At 60.0% G+C, this 18,968-nt stretch overlaps 3 protein-coding genes across 4 annotated transcripts; 1 reads left to right on the top strand and 2 right to left on the bottom strand.

Moving 5' to 3' along the window:
* Positions 1–1,477: 1,477 nt before the first annotated feature.
* SDF2L1 (stromal cell derived factor 2 like 1) lies at positions 1,478–3,400 on the bottom strand. The gene is made up of 3 exons (XM_079942423.1): positions 3,191–3,400; positions 2,697–2,893; positions 1,478–1,874 (listed from the first exon to the last, which is right to left on the bottom strand). The coding sequence occupies exons 1-3, from the start codon at positions 3,375–3,377 to the stop codon at positions 1,593–1,595; spliced, it is 666 nt and encodes a 221-aa protein (XP_079798549.1). The 5' UTR covers positions 3,378–3,400; the 3' UTR covers positions 1,478–1,592.
* Positions 3,401–8,095: 4,695 nt separating this feature from the next.
* Positions 8,096–12,952, bottom strand: CCDC116 (coiled-coil domain containing 116). Its single transcript, XM_079943044.1, has 4 exons — positions 12,204–12,952; positions 10,802–11,365; positions 9,742–10,686; positions 8,096–8,906 (listed from the first exon to the last, which is right to left on the bottom strand). The coding sequence occupies exons 1-4, from the start codon at positions 12,273–12,275 to the stop codon at positions 8,103–8,105; spliced, it is 2,385 nt and encodes a 794-aa protein (XP_079799170.1). The 5' UTR covers positions 12,276–12,952; the 3' UTR covers positions 8,096–8,102.
* A 1,443-nt stretch (positions 12,953–14,395) lies between these two features.
* On the top strand, positions 14,396–16,526 carry YDJC (YdjC chitooligosaccharide deacetylase homolog). Of its 2 annotated transcripts, none has more exons than XM_079943067.1 (5): positions 14,396–14,885; positions 14,973–15,132; positions 15,329–15,428; positions 15,505–15,682; positions 15,867–16,526. In XM_079943067.1, exons 1-5 carry the CDS (start codon positions 14,722–14,724, stop codon positions 16,234–16,236), a joined length of 972 nt encoding a protein of 323 aa, XP_079799193.1. In that variant the 5' UTR covers positions 14,396–14,721; the 3' UTR covers positions 16,237–16,526. The 2 variants fall into 2 exon arrangements, with proteins under 2 accessions (XP_079799193.1, XP_079799194.1); XM_079943068.1 differs by having other exon boundaries at positions 15,794–16,092.
* Positions 16,527–18,968: the final 2,442 nt, after the last annotated feature.

Below are 18,968 nucleotides of genomic sequence, written 5' to 3'. Positions count from 1 at the left end.
TTTTTTTTTTTTTTTTTTTTGCGGTACGCGGGCCTCACACTGTTGTGGCCTCTCCTGTTGTGGAGCACAGGCTCCAGACGCGCAGGCTCAGCGGCCATGGCTCACGGGCCCAGCCGCTCCGCGGCATGTGGGATCTTCCCGGACCGGGGCACGAACCCATGTCCCCTGCATCGGCAGGCGGACTCTCAACCACTGCGCCACCAGGGAAGCCCGGTTGGGACAACTTTGATGCATGTTCTACATGGAGACCCAGTGCTCCCCGGTGGGATGAAGCCCTAGTTGCCCACAGGGGTGACTTGCTCAGTAATGCAACCTTCACCAGCTGCCTTGCCTGCTCCTCTGAGCCCCACTCCTCTGCCCCAGTGTTTTCTGGGATCACTTCCCAACCATCTGCTTGCACTCCTGTCTCAGGTCAGGTGAGTGATGGGAGAGAAGTGGAGACTTGTAGACGATGCTCAAGAGGTTTGAGCAGAGCAGGACCTCATGGGGGAGGGGGCAGGGGCGTAAAGGGCCTAATTATGACCCTCCTCCCCTCAGGTCTCACAATTGGCTAGAGCTTTTCTCCCACCCCCTAAGGTCAATTGATTTCTCAGAAGTAAGGTGCTCTGCTCACCCTCCTCTAAGACCCTTCCAACCAGTTGCCACCCCCAGCCTCTCCTTCGGCTCTTTCATTCTCCTGCAGGAAAGTGGCAGCTGCCCAAGCCTCTCTGACTGTAATCTCCGCCATAACCTCTAGAGGTCACCCACGCACCAGCAAAATAGCTATTACCTTCCTTTATCAGGGCCCGCCTATTTATTGCTCCTTTCTTTAAATTGCAATGCTTTGCCGGCTCAAATCGTGCCTCTTCTTCCAGGAAGCCTTCTCAGATGTCTGCAGCTGGCAGTTCTCTGTGGTTATCTTCCTTTGCAATATCTTTTGAAGTTTTGTTAGGGCCTCCGGACTTTGAAAGGTTATAGTGGGGCGTGAGATGCCACACATCTGGGCTGGCTGGGTGTGTGGGGTGCCATCTGCACCGAGAGGGATCCTGCGATGCAAATTTCCAGCAGATGAGCAGAGTCCTGACCCAGTGCTTGGTCAAAGGCAAGTGTCCAGACTGTCACAACTGCCAGTGGAGGGGTGCCAGGAGGAGGGGGTGCACCTCAAGGGATGAGGGGCTGGAGAGCTTGTGCCCATCCCAGCTGGTAGGGAGTGGGGCCTCTGCTACCTCGCTGAGGCCCCAGCCCTCATCAGGAAGGTTCATGAAGCTCAGGGGCTGGGGAACTGGAGTCACTGGGGCCATTGGACCATCTGAGGGTGGAGAGGGAGCTGTGATGGCCCTGGGCAGTGTTGGGAGTGCACGGAAGAGCATCAGAGAGGTTTGGATGGGTTAAGCTGCCATCTGTGGGACAGAGGATTTGCACTGAGGAAGAGATGCTGACCTGGGCCAGCTGGCAGCTCCTGGTCGCCCCCAGGCTCACAGCAAAATGCAACCACAGGCCAATATTCTTTAATCATAAAGGCACTTGAGAACCCCTACAAACTCAAAGTCTCCCCCAAGAGTGGCCCTGCAGATGACCCACCCTGCTGCCCTCCACCCGCAGGTCCACGGCACTCAGAGTTCATCGTGGCCTGCAGAGGCCTCCACGCTGGGCTTGATGAAGATGCCTTCCATGGCCTTCCACCTATTGTGGGTGTTGGCGCTGGGCATGCCGTGCACCTCGAGCTGCCCCCGGATGGGGCTCCCGTACTGCTCGCCGGTGACCGACAGGAACACGGAAGTGCCCACGTGCTGGAAGCGCACGGCGGCCTCCCGCTCCCAGTGCTGCCCCGAGCAGCGTACCGTCCACAGGTCCAGGTCATCACCCTCGCCGTCCTCCCCAAAGGCGCTCACCTCCTGTGGGGGTGGTGGTGGTGTGGGAGGACAGTGGTCACGCATGACAAAGGGCACACTGAGTCCCCCATGGGCAATTGCCTGGCAGCTGCACTCACACCCAGGTCCTTCCCTGCACCTCTTTGAGCCTCAGCTTCCACAGCTGCAAACTGGGACACCCCCACCCCCATCCCCAGCATCCAGAAGGGCCTCCCCAACACCAGCTCTTCAAACACATGCACACCCCACCTCAGCTGCCTGGACGGTGACCAGTGGCCCCCACAGAACCAAGTCATCCCCCTCCTTCCTCCGCTGGGTTTCTCCTGTCCTAACCCCTCTGACCCTCACTCAGCATCAAGTCTACCCTTCAGGCTGACAGCCAAGGTTCTATTATCTCATCCTTTCCTTCTGATAACCTCCCCAAAGCACCCTCTGTTCCAGTACCACCTCCCACCCAGTTCCAATGAACTCCGCTCACAGGCTCTTCCCCAGGCTTGGAAAGATGCCCTTCTCCTCTCTGCGGCCTGGCGGACTCCTACTCATCCTTCCAGGCCCAGCCCCAGTTCCTCCTCCCCGCGGGGTTCCCATTCCCCACCCCAACGGCCATGCGGATCCCCCTCCTGTGTCCAACTCGCCCCCAGGAGTGGAGCTATCCAGACGGACAGCTCTTCCTGTTTGTGTCCCCGCTGGGCTGAGGGCTCCAGGGGACAGGACCCTGGAGTAGTCACCTCTGCATCCCCCGAGGGGGCGCTCGGCAAACACTTCTGACTTGTAATTCCCGTTTCACCCAGGAAGCTGGGGCTCCGAGCAGATGCCGGGCCCCTCGCACACACGCCAGGGGCTCACCTGGTTGTGGGACAGCGGCGACGGGAAGTGGTGCGTGTGCAGGTTCTTGCCGGTGAGCACGTGCGTCAGCCGCACAGCCTGCCCGCAGCGCACCGGGGACCCGCGCGGACACCCGCCCTCGGAGCCGCCGCGGATCCGCCAGTAGCTGTTGGCGTCGTCAGACGCCTCCACGCCGGTCACCGACTGCTGGCCGCTGCCTGGGGGGCGACACCCCACCCCCGGGGTCGCTGTCAACGCGGGAACTCCGACCCTCGACCCGGACACCATCAGCTTTCCCGGACAACCTCAACCCTGGGATCCAACGGCTCCCCCAGCCCCCGCCCGCCTCCGGCCGCACTCCAAGTCCCTTGGCCCACAGCTCCGAACGGCATCCCGAAGACCCCCTCGAACCGCCGGCCTGTGGCCCTCGGCCCCCAACTACTCCAGCCCCTGATGACCCCCAGCCCCCTGGTCCGCAGAACCCCGACGTCAGACCCCCGCCTCGGCCCGCGCACCGGATCCGTATTTGATGTCGTGCGAGTGCAGCCGCACCCGGTGCTGCGTGTTGAGCAGCTTCAGCACCGACCCGCAGGTCACGACCCCCGCGCCGGTCTTGACGGCACAGCTGCCCGGGACCGAGATCGCCAGCAGCAGCCCCAGCAGCGCCGGGCCGGCAGCTCGGCCGCGGCCCGCGCTCCTCATCGCCCCGGCCGGGCTCCGGCAACTCGGGCCCTGGTCGCTTCCGTCTCCGCCGCCGGCCAATCCGGCTCTGACAGTGCCCGCCACGGCAGCCAATCGCCAGCCCGCACGGCGCTCCGCCTGCACTTCCATTGGGTCCGCGTGGAAAGGACCCGCCCATAGCCTTCCAGAGCAGCGGCTGGGAGGGGACTGGAGACACGAGGAGTGTTTTGATTGGTCCACGCTTCCGAGGACTCACTAATGAGTAAGCCAGGGCAGCGTCGAGCGGAGGGAGTGTGGACAGAGGCGAGGGCGACCGTCCAGCGACCGCCAGGTCCCGGGACACTCGGTTCGCCAGTTCACGAAGCCCCTTGATCCTAGACCCCCGAGCCCTCAATCATGGTCTCTCCCTCGGACCCTGGGCCCGCAGCTGCAGGGTCTTGAGGTTGCTCGACCACTAGATTATGTGGTCACAAGTGGGGCATCTCAGGTACTCAGTCACCTGGTCCTTCAGTCCCTGGACCCCGGGATTAACTAATCCCCCAGTTGCTCGGTCATTGCCCACTCTCTGACATTGAGTCACCTCAGTCCCTGGACCCTGGGGTTTCTGAATTCCCTGAGCCACTCATTGACCCCTTCCAGGGCTTCTCATGGTCCCTAGGCCACTGGGCAGCAGAGGGCAGCAGGGAGCTGTGATGTAGAGGGTAGTGGCAGGTGGTCACCAGAAAGCCCCAGAGCTGTCTTGGGAACGTGGAGCCCTGGGAGACCAAGCGACTGGGAACCAAGCCTGGGTGACTGTGTGTCCCAGGCTTGGGACTCACTGCCTTCTCAGAGGGCTGTCAGCTCAGTCGGTATAAGGGGGGAAACTTAAACCACTGTTTATTTATTCATTCGTGGAACATTCTTACATTGAATTCACTCCAGACCCATCAATTCAGCCCAGCCCAGGAACCGGCTCTGGGATATGTTACTCAATAGGCTGACCACCCGCGCACTTGGTGCACCAGCAAAGCAGGGAGAAAAATTCGTGTTTAATTAAATCATCCAGAATTTTGCATTCAGAAAATCCAGCGTAGAGCCATTTTAATTACAGCAATGGGTTATTTTTTGGTTTTCATGTCTCCCTACCCCCACCCCTGGGGCCATGGGGCTTGTGGGATCTTAGTTCCCTGACCAGGGATAGAAGCCAGGCCCCCTGCAGTGGAAGCACAGAGTCTTAACCACCTGACAGTCAGGGAAGTCCTGGTTTTCATGTTTAACATTGTCTTTATTTTGAATTCTATATGGGTCAAGGTGTCTTGATCTTTTCAGTGTTTAGAGTGTCTAATATGCTTACGGTAACTTCCCTGGTGGAGCAGTGGTTAAGAATCTGCCTGCCAACGCAGGGAACACGGGTTCAAGCCCTGGTCTGGGAAGATCCCACATGCTGAGGAGCAACTAAGTAAGTCCAGTGCACCACAACTGCTGAGCCTGCGCTCTAGAGCCCATGAGCCACAATTACTGAGCCCACATGCCACAACTACTGAAGGCCGTGCACCTAGAGCCCATGCTCTGCAACGAGAAGCCACCGCAATGAGAAGCCCGCGCAACGCAACGAAGAGTAGCTCCCACTCGACGCAACTAGAGAAAGCCCACGTGCAGCAATGAAGACCTAATGCAGCCAAAAATAAATAAATAACTGTGTGTCTGTTAAAAAAATGCTTACAGTCTGCCCTGGATTTGGCAGACCCTGCCCTTGAGGGCTAGAGTACAATCTGGGTGTGTCTTCTCGGACACACCAACAAGCATCTCGAACCTAATATGCCCCAAGAAGGACTCCCCGGTCTCCCTCACACTGCTCCTCCCCCAGGCTTCCAAGTCTCAGGAACAGCACCTCATTTACAAGATGTTCAAGCCCCAAACCTGGGATTCATCTTTGATTCCTCTCTTTACCACACTCCTCACATCTACCCCAGCATGTCTTGATGGCTCTGACTCCAAAACAGATTGGAAGGCATCTCTCCTGCGTCCCCCGTCACCACCCTAATCCAAGCCACTCCATCTCCCCTTCAGATATCGACCACCCCTCCTAGAAGATTTCCCTGCTACTCGGGCCCCTCCAAGACATTCTCCACCCAGGAAAGTGATTTCTGTCTTAAAAAGCATAAATCAAGGCACTTCCCTCGTGGTCCAGTGATTAAGACTTTGCCTTCCAATGCAGGGCATGCAGGTTTGATCCCTGGTCAGGGAGCTAAGATCCCACATGCCTTGGGGCCAAAAAACCAAAACATAAAACAGAAGCGATATTGTAACAAATTCAATAAAAACTTAAAAAAAAAAAGTATAAATCAGATCATGCCAGGTGCCTGCTGAAAGCTGCCAACAGCTTCCCATTGCACTGGGAGCAGACAATGGTAAGGACACAGCGAGTAATCTCCCTGACAGGCAAAGAAAGGGTTCCAAGAGCAGCAGAGACCCCAGGGCTGGAGTCGGGAAGCCAACACGGCTCTCCCTGAGTCTCTGGAGCCTCATGGCTTCTCCTAGCTGTTCCTTTTTCCTGCTCACCTCATGGGCAGATGCTCGGGGCCCTCCACCTGGATACCACAGTTTGTCTCCAGGTTCAGATTCTCAAGAGGGGACGTGATTGACTCAACTCAGTTCCAGGCACTGCTCAAGGTGCAGTCAGCCAAGGAGGATGGAGAGGTGTTAGTCTCCAAATACATCTGCTAACAATGCCTCCCACTCCTGTGAGCACAACCTGCTCCTCTCCCCAGTCGTGGAGTCCCTTCCCCCTCCGCTTGGATCTGGGCACGCATCATAATTGGCTTTGACCACAAGAATGCTACAGAAGTGCTGTTTGGGGACTTCTGAGCACAGGCTGCCAGAGCACTCACTGGTGGTTCTTGCTTCCTCCCTCTAGGAAGCCAGCCCCTGCCCAGACAGACCCTTGAATGGCCAGGGGCAACGGGGAGAGAGATGATGTAAGGGGAGGGTCCACGAGGGATGTCCTAGCCTCAGCCCAGTCCCCAGCCGAAAGCAGCATTCCCACCCCAGCTGCTCTGGCTACACCACTGCCAGCTGAGCCCGTAGAACCCCCTCAGAATCATTACAGATGATGATTTTGTTTGAAGCCACTTAAATCTTGGTTTGTTACATGGCAACAGATGCCTGAAACAGGAGCTAAGGGGACCAGTCTCTAGCATCATGTGCCAGTGGTGCCCAAAGGGGCTGCTCCCACCCCAGGGCCTAGATGTGTGCCTCTGAGGCTGGGGTGGGGACATACACTCTTCTCCCTTGAAGACTGGGCAGCAGGACCTGGAAGCCAGAGGGTATTGGATGCACAGTAGGGCCAATCAACTGTGGCCAAGTGATATGGCAGTAATGTTCAAAGCGGCTGTTGTGGCCTCACATGGTGGCGGTGGTGGCAGTGGTGGCCTCGGAGGATAGGCATCAGCACCAAGCATGTGCTTTGAAGGATCCTTGTCACAGCAGCTCTGTGGGAAAATGGGTCCCTGACTCCCTACCTAGGACCCTGGCCCCTCTGCCAGTCAGAGGAGCAGGTCCTCCTCCCCGAATCGCGGGGTCCTCCCTGCCTGGTTCCAGAGGAAGCTCCATAGTTGCTGTGTCCTCACCTGTGGGCCACTGAGCACGGTCAGGCCGAGCCGAGCAGGTCTGGCCTCTGCGCACCTGGCGGGCTCCAGGGGAGGCATGAGAGATCCACCAGCCTCCCCGAAATGGCGGCCTGCTCAGCGAGGCTAAGCATCTTCTCTCCACCATAGGGGCAGGGTGGGGGTAGGGGTGGAGCTGCTCCCTGGGTGAAGATGCCTGAAGGGGAACAAACAGGCTGCCTGAGGAAGGCAGAGGGGAGGAGCTGGGGGCACTGGATGGCCAGAAGCTCCAGGAGAACCTTGGACGTGAGATCCTCTGAGCACAGCACCAGCCGAGCCCACAGACCCTTCAAGAAAGAGAGCTGCCTTGCCCAGGGCCTCTGCGGAAGGGATAGTCACACAGCCAGCTGGGTCAGCCAATCCATGGCTTGACCTACCAGCAGCCCCTGCGTGACCTCAGGAGCACGAGCTGAGAAATACAAATTAGGAAGACAGGGGCTTCCCTGGTGGCGCAGTGGCTGAGAGTCCGCCTGCCAATGCAGGGGACACGGGTTCGTGCCCCAGTCCGGGAGGATCCCACATGCCGTGGAGTGGCTGGGCCCATGAGCCATGGCCGCTGAGCCTGTGCATCCGGAGCCTGTGCTCCGCAACGGGAGAGGCCACAACAGTGAGAGGCATGCGTACAACAACAACAAAAATTAGGAAGACAGGTAGTGGTGGGAGCATCAGGAGAGGGAGGATACGCCCTGGCAGAGGAGGAGCCCTAGGGAAGTGGGAGTGTGATGCACAGGGGCTGTGAGGGTGGGGACCATGAGTCCTAAGAGGCTTGAAGAGGCAGGAAGGTGCAGACTGGAGTGCAGAAGAGCCAGCAGCAGAGCCCAGGAGGTCACGGGGCTCAGGGCACCGGCAGCTGCCGTGGAGGCCTGGCCCAGCTCTCCAGAGATGCTCCCCGGGGGCAGGTGGTCAGAAGGATGGCTGAGATCTCTGACAGGAAAACCGTGTTTCATCAACACAAGCTTTATTTCTCCCGTTGGCTCCCCTGAGAGGCTCAGCAGAGCTCCTCGTGGGCACCAGCTGCTCTGACCTCTGCTCAGGGTGGGATGGCTGTGAGGGCAGTGGCCGCTGGGGTGGAAGGAGTGGGGCATGGAGCACTCGGTGCACTTCAGGGGCCCCATGGGCAGTCACCATGGCCCACACCTGAGCCTGCCGCCGTGGCACTGACCACAGCCTCCTCTTGAGGCTCCAGGGAGCTCTGGGGTTCGCCCTCATCTCCAAAGTCATCCTCGTCCTCTTCCTCCTCCTCTCCATCCTCCTCCTTGTCCTCCTCCTCCTCCTCGATGCTCTGGTGGCCCTCCACGTCCATTGTCTGGTCAGACTGATGGGACGCCACGCCAGTGTTGGCGGGGGACAGGAACAGCTTGGGCTCTGGCGGTCTGGCGGGCTCCTGCTCTGCGGCTGCCGGGCGCTCCTGTGAGGCAAGTAGCCGGGGTCCCGGGGACCTCATGTTGAGGGAGGACCCTGTGGGCTTGTCCTGGACCCTGTGGGTCCTGGCGGACAGCGCGGTGGGTGTCTGCATGCTGCGCTGGGGGGTGCTGTGCTGGGAGGTGTGCCGGGAAGGGGGCCGGGATGCCCGCTGGGGTGACCGCTGGCTAAACTCGGCCTCCTCCAGCCTGCGCAGCAGGCAGCTCCAGTCGATTGTGGAGGACAGACGGATGCGCGAGCCCTTCACCTTCCTGAAGCCCAGGAAGAGGTCCAGGAGTGCCTCAGTGATGGGGAAGGAGATGAAGCCCAGCTGCCCAGTGAGGTTCTTCTCAAACCTGTACTTGCAGGCAAGCAAGGACACAGCCTGGCCCTTCAGGTAGTCAACGAGCTCCTCGTGCCGGGGGTTGGAGAGGCGGGACATGGTGGTGGACTTGGGCAGGATGGAGGGCAGCGTCTTCTTCTTGGTGAATTTGTAATTGGGGCTCTGTGTGGCAGCAGGGAGGGAAAGGGAGACACGTCATCCACTTCTGCCTGCCACCCTGGGTGCCCTCCCCCCCAGAGCATCCTCCGCGTCACCCACGCGGCGCCACGCTCAGTCCACTCAGGGTGCGGCCTCACCACATCTGCTCTGCTGGCCCGATGGAAAGCTGAGCTGGGGTCCTGCGTGCTGGCCCACCGCCTACTTACCACCCTGTTATCATGCCAGCCACACCAGTCAGGCCTGGGACAAGGCCAGTGACATCAGTCACTGTATCAGCCAAAAGGGAGCCTGCACAACCCTCGCCTAGGCCAGGGTTCAGAGGAGGGAAGCACGCCTAGGCCTTGATGGGTGAAAGGAGGGTCAGGGGCCACACTGGGGAGCCACCAGGGTTAAGCCACCAAGTCCTCTCCGCACCCTTCCCAAGCAACTCCCTCTCGGCGGGGCAGACACACTGGAGAGTCCTGTCCTGGGCAGCAGGACCAGAGGGGGCTAGACCGCAGACACAGGGCCCTACTCTGGGCTCAGACCACTGTCCACAAGGGACAGGACCCTCCTCACATGGGAGGGCCTCTGAGATTCACATGCAAACGTTAAAAGAATACCCAGAATAAAAAATAGTCTTTATTCATCTTTGACAACATGTGGTAGTAGCTAGGCCAGGATTCCTGGTCCCCTCATCAGCTCATCCCCTACTCAGGTGGTTTTCACAAGGGCAGGGCAAGAGACCTGGACCCTGGGCACCTGCTAGTGACAGTGGCCGCTAGGAGCGGTGGCGGTAGGAGCCCTTCCAGTGCAAACCCGCCCCTAAGAACCCTGGACCCAACCTTGAGGAGGTCACCTCCGGATACGGCACAACAGGAGATGGCAAGAAGCCCCTTACCACGGAGGTGTGGGGTGAGAACCTGGGGAGGCGGTGGGAGGAGGATGGGAGGGAGGAGGCCAGCGGAGCTGAGACCGGGGTGGTGACATGGGTCTGTCGTGAGGGCACTTTCACCACAATCCCGGTGGCGGGCAGGGTAAGGTGCAGGTTCCACCAGGGCTGGGCCCTCTGCCTGGAGCTCAGGGGCCCAGAAGTGGGCATGGGTAGTCTCTGTACTTTGGGGTCCTGGTCAAGCCCCTCCTGCCTGGGGTGGGGTGAAGGGACCTTGGGCTCTTCTGTGGGTGTCATCTCAAGGCAGAACCTGGTGGCCACTTGGGTGCTAGACACCGGGGAGCCACCTTCCTTGGACTTGCCGCGTCCCCTGTACTTGATGCTCTTTCTGTGCTCCATCCTGGGGCTGGAGGTTGTGGTGGGCAGCAAATCGTAGGGCTCCTCCCCATCAGTGGGTGTGGCCAGCTTGGAGCTGGACTCTGGGGAGGGCTCCCCTTCTGACGGGAAGAGAGGGCAACTGTCTCTGTGGCAGGCACCACTGAGCTTGTCCACAGCCTGGCTGACCACGTCCTGCAGAGCGGGGAACAGGTGGTGCTCAGCCAGGAAGTCCAGGGTCCGATGGGGCTCTCGGAGCGCACAGTAGCCGGGCAGGTCAAAGGACCCTGGCTGGCTCAGCAAGGACTTCATCTTCTTGTTCAGCTCTCGCTTGAGGAAGATCAGCTCCCGCTTGAGGAAGATCAGCTCCCGCTCTGCTGGTCCCAGCTCCCACGCTTTGGGCGTGCCTGAGCTCGAGCCCAGCAGGCCTGAGAACCAGGACAGGGGCTGCTCTAGGGTCCACTGGCTGCTGGTCTGGCTGCCCAGTGAGTCCCATGGCAGGGAGTCCCCGTGGGGGCAGGACTGCCCCTGGCCTTTCTGCAGAGAGAGGAGGACTCTCAGAGGCGTCCAGGGGCAGCCAAGCCAGGCCTGGCCCTGAGCTCTGGGCTGGGGTCCACCCCCGCCCCACCTGGGCCGCAGCCCCAGACCTCACCCCTCTGTTCTCCAGCTGCAGTAGCCGTTTGAGGTTCTTCTCCAGCAGGAGTTTGTCCTTCATGGGTGGCAGTGCACCTAAGCTGCGGGCACTCAGGTCGCTGTCCCAGCTATGGGAGCCCGGCCAGTTGGCCGTGAAGCTGCTGTGGGAGTCGGACATGGAGCTGGAGCAGGACGGGTAATTGTTGGGGCGCCCCATGCAGAGGCTCGGCCGGGTGCAGTGCTGGTGCACGGTACTGACGATGGGCCGGGCCCGCGCCTGACGCCCACCCCTTGGCACCTCCATCGGGTCCTCCACCTCCACCAGCGGCACCCCAGCCTCTGTCATTACGGTGGCCATGAGCTCAGTTGCCTCCTCCACCACCGTCTGCAGGCTGTCCAGCACCTGACCCTCGACAAGGAAATCCAGGAAGCTCCTAAAGGGTCGAGGGCCCTTGGGGTTTCGGCGGTGGCTGCGGAGCCCTGAACTGCCTGAGGGGCCGTGCGTCGAAGTGGGGTGTGGTGTGTGGCCCAGCTTGGAGGCTTGCCCCATTTCCGGGAACAGTGACTTCTTAGGTGGCTGGACCTGAGCAGACAGGCATATCACAGTGGGCAGTGATGCCCCATGGGGGGAGGGGTCCCCTGGGGTCCTCCTAAGGCACCAGGAACTGGGTAGGAAGTGGCCAGTGGAAGAAACTGTTTTTCCTTTTTTTTTTGGCCGTGCCACGCAGCATGCAGGATCTTAGTTCCCCAACCAGGGATTGAACCCGTGCCCCCTGCAGTGGAAGCGTGGAGTCTTAACAACTGGACTAGGGAAGTCCCAGGAACTAGGTTTTGGAGCCAGGCAGCCCTGGATTTGGACCCTGGCTCTGCCAGCTTCAGGCCATGTGACTGTGGGCACGAAGGCCCCTCTTGAGGTCCAACTTCCTCTCTTGTAAAGTGGGGATCTGTTCAGGGTTGCCCTGAAGCCTCCCTGACACGTACAGTTCACATACCCAAGACCTGGCTGGGGAGTCTGAAAGCCCACTTCTGCCCTCACCCAGGACATGAATCACAAAACCCCTTGAGCCCCGTCCCCACTGCTGGTCTGTACAGACTACCTGTGGTCCTGAGCCCTGTGCGCCCCATGGCTGCTTCTGCCCCTCGAGCCGTAGGCCCCAAGTAGACTCTATGCTCCCACTCTGGGGTTCTAGTCCACCATGCCCCTCCCAATCCGAGATCAGGGGACACAGGGAATGAGAAGGAGACCGAGGTGACTAGGTAGGGCCCAGCAGGGGTAACTAGGAGTGGTCAAGGCAACAGGTCACTAACAGGTCCAGAGAGGACATCAGTAGGAAGTGAGAAAGGGGGCTGTGATCTGGGGCACCAGAACTGGTGAGGAACATGTTGAAGGCTCAGAGTTGGGCCCTGCTGGGCACACTTACCCGGGCCACGCAGGTGGTGTGGCCAGCCTCGTCGTCCGCCAAGTATCCCGAATGGTGGCGACAGCTGGTCATGGTGCAGGTGGCCGGGTCCACTGCCCTCTTCCTCTCTCGTTGGTTCCGCGATGCAGCCGCAGATTCCTCTCTGAACCGGTCGGGGAGATGGTGTGAGGGTGCCCCCAGCCCTCCGTGGGTCTGCGTCTCCCTCCGTCCGTGGGCCGCTGGTCCCTGGCTCCCCGCACCCCACGTCCTTCACATGTCCGGCCGGTCTTCTGCTCGGAGCCCCGTGGGCGTCTCAGCACCGTCCGTGTCCAGAGTCGTCGGGGCTGGGGCCCCCGAGGGAGTGCGCATCCAGTCTCCGTCCATCTCTGGGCCCAGTGGGTCCGCCCTCCGTCCACCTGGCCCTGGTGCCCTGGCCCCGGGAGACCCGCTCACCAAGTCCGCACCCGCTGGGCACACGCTCCAGTGCGGTCCGCGACGGGATCTTGGCGTCAGCGCCGCTCTGGGCCGCTGGCGGGCCTGCTTATTTGCATGCCGCGTCCTGATTGGCTCGCGCCGCGCCGTTCGCCGCCCGCTCCCACGGCACAATAGTTGGGGCGGGGCCCACGCGGCTCCTCCCCCACTTTGCCGCTTTTGCCCCGCCCACATTCGCAGAGGGAGTGGGCGGCCGTCGCTGCTGCTGACCGGCTCGGTCCGGCCTGGAGTGGAAGCTAAGGGACAAAGCCACGGCCTGTCCCGGTGACACAAGCACCTTCCTCGGCTCCCCTCTTGGTCGCTGTATTGTCCTTGGCTCCTGCTCGCGGACTGCTCCTTTCCAGGGTCCTCCCCTCGCCCAGTGTGGACACCCCAGGGTCTGTCCCCAGCGCAGTGGGAGGCGTCCCGGCTCTAAGTCATAGACGAGCTTTGCTCTTTCCTGCCGGTGTGACTCAACTTCTTTAATCACCTGCTCCTTCTCTGTAAGTGGAGCTGAGCGTCCTTCCACATGGGTTTGGAGAGTACATCAAATCTTCCTACAACACACCCGCACCCTGATAAGACCCTGTAAATCTTTACCTCCTCTCCCTCCTTTCCCTCTCTGTCCCGGAGGCCTTCCTAATGCAACCCCCCCCCAGGTGTCACCTCCTCGGAGAAGCCTTCCCAGAGGGCCTGTCCCCCCAACAGAATTACAGCACACGCCATCCCAGACTCTGCCACACCGTGTTGTTACTTGACTGTCAGATCGCGCTCCTTGGAGATAGGAACTGCGGTGCTCACCCCTAACCCCTAATCTAATACCAGTAGGTGCTCAATAAATGTGAATTTCCTCCTACCAGCAGCGGACCCTCAGGGCCTCTGGCCTTTCCAGGACCAGCTTCCCAGTGGCTGAGATCCCACACTTTTATCACCACTATTGAACACAATAGTCCTTATGCCAAAAACTTGGTGAAGGGCTCTTTGAGGCCTCCAATTCTTACGTCCCCACGGAGGTGGGTATTATCTGTTATTTTCCAGTTCGGCTCTGTCCTCTTGGCCCCTGACCAGGGGGCCATCAGGGCATAGAGGAGCAGAGCAGACCAGAGGCAGGCCAGAGCTCCGGAGGTCAGTCCCAGCTCCACTGCTCCCCACAGAGTCACACAGGGCAAGACACTACCCCTTCCAACCTCAGTTTCCTCATCTGTAAAACAGGAATGACATGAACAACCTCATAGGCTGGATACAAATACTGTACTTTCCACTGGGAAAATCAAGACAGCCACATCACAATGAAAACCCTGGCTGTCAACCATGGTGATTATTTGTAAAGTCATTGGTAAGGAAAGCTTTTCTAGATCACAGAGGAAAAAAAGAGGTCATGAGTGTAAAAGTTGTAGCCTGGCACAGAGCTCAAGAGATGGAAGCTGGGACTCATGCTTTCTGAAACAAAGCCATTGGTGTACATACTTTCTTTCATGTTCTTATTGTTCAGAGCTTTTACAAATCAAGAAGAAGCCTCAACTTCGAAAATCAGCAAGACAAGTAGGCAATTTGAAAAAGAAGAAATACAAATAGCTAATAACATGAAAAAGTTCAGTCACTATCAAAAAAATGAAACACTACAAGAATGAGATAACACTGATGTGATCATTGTCTTCTCAAAACAACACAAAAAAGTTTGTGGTGAAGGAGCAGAAAACTTGGGTGTATTTATTTGCTTAGAGAAAATACCGGGAGACAGTACGCGGAAAGTGAACGGTGGTGATCTTGGGGGAGGGTAAGAGATTTTTTTTTCTTCAGGTTTATTTTTCCGTTTTTCATATTGAACATTTCTGCAGTCACTGCAAGTTTCGCGTTGCCATAAACCGGGCCGCGGTCCGGGTGGGGCGGGGCACTTTGGGTGGCTGGCGGTTGCAGGGATCCCCGGAACCAGCAGGTGGCGAGAACAAAGGCTAAAGCGCGGGCGCGCCGGGCGCGTGCGTCGGGGCGGGGCCTCGGGCCGCGTCTGGGGCGGGGCCTGGACTGTCCGGCCCTAGTCCCACGGGCCCGAACAGCTGGTGGAGGGACCATGGCCCGGCCCCGTGTGCGGCTGGTGGTCACGGCAGATGACTTTGGTTACTGCCCGCGGCGCGACGAGGGCATTGTAGAAGCCTTCCTGGCGGGAGCTGTGACCAGCGTGTCCCTGCTGGTCAACGGCGCGGCCGCCGAGAGCGCGGCTGAGCTGGCCCGCAGGTGAGCAGCGGCCCCCTGCAGGGTCCGGGCGGGTTTGGGGGCCGCCACCCCGCACCTCCGGTGCTCCCGCTCGCGCTCCGCCCGCAGGCACCGAATCCCCACGGGCCTGCACGCCAACCTATCCGAGGGCCGCCCCGTGGGCCCGGCCCGCCACGGCGCCTCGTCGCTGCTCGGCCCCGAAGGCTTCTTCCTCGGCAAGATGGGATTCCGGGAGGCGGTGGCCGCCGGAGAGGTGGTCTTGCCCCAGGTGCGGAGGTGCGGCTTCAGGAAGATGCTCGTGGTGACTCCCCCAAAGCTCCGCCCCGAGGGTACCGTGCGCAGAATTGGGCTCTGGATGCCTAACTGGTTCAAACACAGGGGCGATCACAGGGGACCACATGGACGGGGTCCTTCTGGGTAGCTGCTTCCGGACGTTCTGTGTGCCGATCACCTTCTTACTTCAGGTTCGAGGAGAGCTGGAGGCCCAGCTGAGCCGTTTCCGGGAATTACTGGGCAGGGACCCTACTCACGTGGACGGGCACCAGCACGTGCACGTGCTCCCAGGTGCGTGGGTTGGTGCTCCCAGGCCGGGGTGGGGGGCTGCTGCACGTGCCTCTCCCTGACTCTGCCCCGCCCGCAGGAGTGTGCCAGGTGTTCGCCGAGGCGCTGCAGGCCTGCGGGGTGCGCTTCACTAGGCTGCCGATGGAGCGCGGGGTGGGCGGCTGCGCTTGGCTCGAGGCCCCAGCGCGCGCCTTCGCCTGCGCAGTGGAGCAAGACGCCCGCGCCGCCATGGGCCCCTTTGCCCGCCACGGCCTGCGGTAAGGCCCCCTGCCCCCTGCCGGGCCCAGGTCCCAGTGTGTCCAGCTGGCCGTTCACCTTGGCCAGCTGTGTCCGTTTCTCATCCTCGACTGGTGGTGTCCCCACCCCAGATCCGTCCCGCCCACGGCCTACCCCTGCCCATTGCGGCCTGCAGCCGTGCCACTGATGCCCCGGCATCTACAGGTGGACCGATGTCTTCGTGGGCCTGAGCACCTGCGGCCGGCACATGTCCGCTCACCACGTGTCAGGGGCACTGGCTAGGGCCCTGGAGGGTATACCCACTGGACGCGCAGTGACAGCCGAGCTGATGGCACACCCCGGCTATCCGAGTGTGCCTCCGGCTGGGGGCAGCAGTGAGGGTCCTGATGCCTTTTCCTGCTCCTGGGAGCGCCTACACGAGCTGCGTGTCCTCACAGCACCGGTGCTGTGGGCTCAGCTTGCCCAGGACGGCGTGCAGCTCTGCACCCTCCACGAGCTAGACTCCAAGAGGCCCAGAGAGGGGACCCCCAGCGAAGCCACTCTGGAAACCTTTCTGGAGCCCTCCCCACTGTGACCCTCCCCGGCAGACAGCCAAGCATTAACGTCCCTTGGTGCCCATGAAGGGAACTGGGTCCCAGAGCAGGCTGTGACTTCCCGGGCTGGATGCTGCCACCTCTGTGCCCAGGTCCTCATGGTTCAGAGTGGCGGCAGAGCTTCTGCAAGCCCTCTGGCTGCAGGAGGCAGCCGTGATCTCTGGGCCTGGGGCCTGCCAAGCATGGGGGGGGGGGGGGTCACAGTGCTGTGTAAGCATCTTCCTTGTTTGGGTGCACAGGGCAGAGATGGCTGTATTAATAAAGTAACATGTCCTGTAAACTTGGGTGTTTATAGACTGTGCCCGGGAAACCTTCCCAGACACAAGAAGGACACGAAACTCCTTTGGGGCCCACTGAGGTCACTGTTCCAGAAAAGATCTGCAGTGCCTCCACCTTTGGCGCTGCTTATGCTTAGGCTCTCTTTATTCTTTTCTTTTGGTGGGGGTGGGTAGGAGGAGGGGAGTGAGGGGTTGGAAGAATGTCTCACTAGGCTACTTTTTGGGAGGCATATTATAATCTCAATTTTGACTTTAAAGACATCACCTGTTCGAAGCAAGCAGCCCTTTGCCATCCTAGGGGATGGGTCTGAGGAGGTCCTGCAAACTTGCAGGAGTGTGTTTACGTTTTTCCAGGAGGGATGGTCTTCTACGGAAATGGCACCCCTGGTGATGTGTAGATGCCCTGTGACCGGGGCTCCTGTGGCCTGGATCAAGGCGATGCCAGGAGCAGATGGAAACCCATGTGGTCCTTCTTGTCTCATGTAATCTCACATCATAGTGCCTGTGTGCAGGCACCAATGCCCCCATTTTGAAGATCTAGAGATAGTAGGGGAGCAGAGCTGTGAAGCTGCCTGTTCATTTACTCAACATGCCCTGGGCCTGAGTCTGTACCAAGCATGGAACCAGGGCCAAAAGAGTTCTGCACTTTCTAAAGGGGTGAGGGTAGGGCCCCATCCCCTTGACTGGTGGCTTCAGCCCGCTCTTTCTGGCTCCATCCTCTACCCCTACCCTTTCTCTGACTTTGACTTCTCCAGCTGCAGGCCCTTTCCTCCCCCATTTCATCCAGGGCTGTGAACTGGAATGGCTGTGAATGTGGCCCTGGCCTCCCCGCCCTGGCCCGCTGGGGTCTGGCCGTGCTCCCACAGGCTGCTGGCTGGAGCTGGGCAGCAAGCACAGAGGCACCTCCCTCGAGGCGGGTCTGTTGTTCTGAGAGGAGGGGCTGGCTGTATGGCTCCAGGGCCCAGGAGAGAGGTGTGGGTGACAAGGGAGAGACTGGGGGGTCTGCACAGATGCTGGAGGAAGCTGTGGGAGTGGCCACTGTCACTCAGGGAGCCAGAGAGGGAGCAGCAGAGATAAGGGCCCAGATCAGCCCTAGGCCATGGGCACTGAAGAACAGAGAAAGGGACAAGAAGGCAGAGGGCCCATTTCGAGGCTGGCCACTGGCATCCCACCAGGGAGATGGGTTATTTTTCACATAAAACCTGCTGTGCCCCAGGATGGCCCAGGCTAGGGGTTTACTGTTAGCCACCAGTTCATCAGGCACGGAGGATCTGCTCCATGCCAGGCCAGGCCTGGGAGCTGGGACACAGCCTGCAAGGAGCTCATGGTCTGGTACACACATGGGGGCAGTCCTGTGACCGGGCTGCAGTCGGGGGTGGGAATACACAGCAAAGCATGGGGACAAAGCCTCTGTGATGTTGAGGAGACTTCCACTCTGGTGACAGCCCACACGGCACCACCAGGAGACCAGGCTGCCAGCACCCAGGAAACAGCCATCTACCAAGTGCAGCCTGGGCCAGGCACTGTGCTGTGCAAGATCAGACCTTCAGCTCTGCTCCTGGGGCAGGTGTGCCGTTCCCCCTCGTGCATGAGGGAAGCAGGTGAGGAGGAGCCAGTGCAGATGGGCAGGAGGACTGAGGTTCAGGTGCAGCTCTGCAGGGTGCGGCACGGACATGCTGCCAAGGGAAGACAGCGAGAGCAGGGCTGAGGCCACCCCCTGTGGGGTGGGCCCTGGCCAGAGGAGCCCCAGGGGGCAGGAGGGCGCCAGAAGCCAGGCCGAGGTGATGCAGTCATTGCGTATCTCGAGCTGAACAACGAACAGAATGAGGAAGGTGAGAGGACGGTGGCCACCGAGTGGAGGGAGTTGAGAGGGTCTCACAGGCTTTGGGGAGGGTCTGTGGCTGTGTTTGGGCTCAAAGGGAGCCAGTCGTGGGAGGCGAGGGCACTGGAGCCAGGCTGTAACAGCACAGGCCCCTGACCGAGTCACTTTCCTCCTCTGTGAAAGCAGAGTAATGGTGCCCGTGGGTCTGTCCTGAGAGTTAGGACAGCGCTAGGACGAGCAGAGTCCCTACTGATGATCAAGGCAGGCCCCCAGCCTCCTTACTTTCTGGTGCCCCAGAAACTTGCCCCAGGAAGTTCCCTCTTGGACTGCAGACCTAGCTGTCAGGGTCTCAGCTGGTGTCAGACTCCAAGCAGGGGACTCAGCTGACAATAAGTGTCAGGGCCTTGGCTGGCCTGGTGCTGAGTCAGCACTAGGGCTGCAGTCGCAGTCAGGAGACTCGGAGGTGGGTTTGGGCTGGAGCTATTCAAGGAAGTGGCCCAGCCCCTCCCTTGGGCATACCCTCACCAGCTCCCTGAACTTCTTCCAGACAGCACCCTCCTCAGGGCCCCAGTCTGCTCCTCCGTTAAATGTGGCTGAGGTGACACGTATACAG

This window comes from Stenella coeruleoalba (genome assembly GCF_951394435.1).
Source record: "Stenella coeruleoalba genome assembly, chromosome: 14".
NCBI lineage: Eukaryota > Metazoa > Chordata > Mammalia > Artiodactyla > Delphinidae > Stenella > Stenella coeruleoalba.
Note: the sequence above shows the minus strand (reverse complement) of the source record. Positions and strands in the feature narration are given on the sequence as shown.

Bases quoted from the DNA above. Each gene is read 5' to 3' on its own strand.
- SDF2L1 (XM_079942423.1), bottom strand. From the start codon at position 3,377: ATGAGGAGCGCGGGCCGCGGCCGAGCTGCCGGCCCGGCGCTGCTGGGG. The intron at 2,894-3,190 runs GTGCGCGGGCCG...GTCGCCCCCCAG, and splicing joins CGACATCAAATACGGATCCG to GCAGCGGCCAGCAGTCGGTG. The intron at 1,875-2,696 runs GTGAGCCCCTGG...CCACCCCCACAG, and splicing joins CGCCGCTGTCCCACAACCAG to GAGGTGAGCGCCTTTGGGGA.
- YDJC (XM_079943067.1), top strand. From the start codon at position 14,722: ATGGCCCGGCCCCGTGTGCGGCTGGTGGTCACGGCAGATGACTTTGGT. The intron at 15,133-15,328 runs GTGCGGAGGTGC...TTCTTACTTCAG, and splicing joins GAGAGGTGGTCTTGCCCCAG to GTTCGAGGAGAGCTGGAGGC. The intron at 15,683-15,866 runs GTAAGGCCCCCT...CGGCATCTACAG, and splicing joins TTTGCCCGCCACGGCCTGCG to GTGGACCGATGTCTTCGTGG.
- CCDC116 (XM_079943044.1), bottom strand. From the start codon at position 12,275: ATGACCAGCTGTCGCCACCATTCGGGATACTTGGCGGACGACGAGGCT. The intron at 11,366-12,203 runs GTAAGTGTGCCC...CTGTCTGCTCAG, and splicing joins ACACCACCTGCGTGGCCCGG to GTCCAGCCACCTAAGAAGTC. The intron at 10,687-10,801 runs GTGAGGTCTGGG...CTCTCTCTGCAG, and splicing joins TGCAGCTGGAGAACAGAGGG to AAAGGCCAGGGGCAGTCCTG.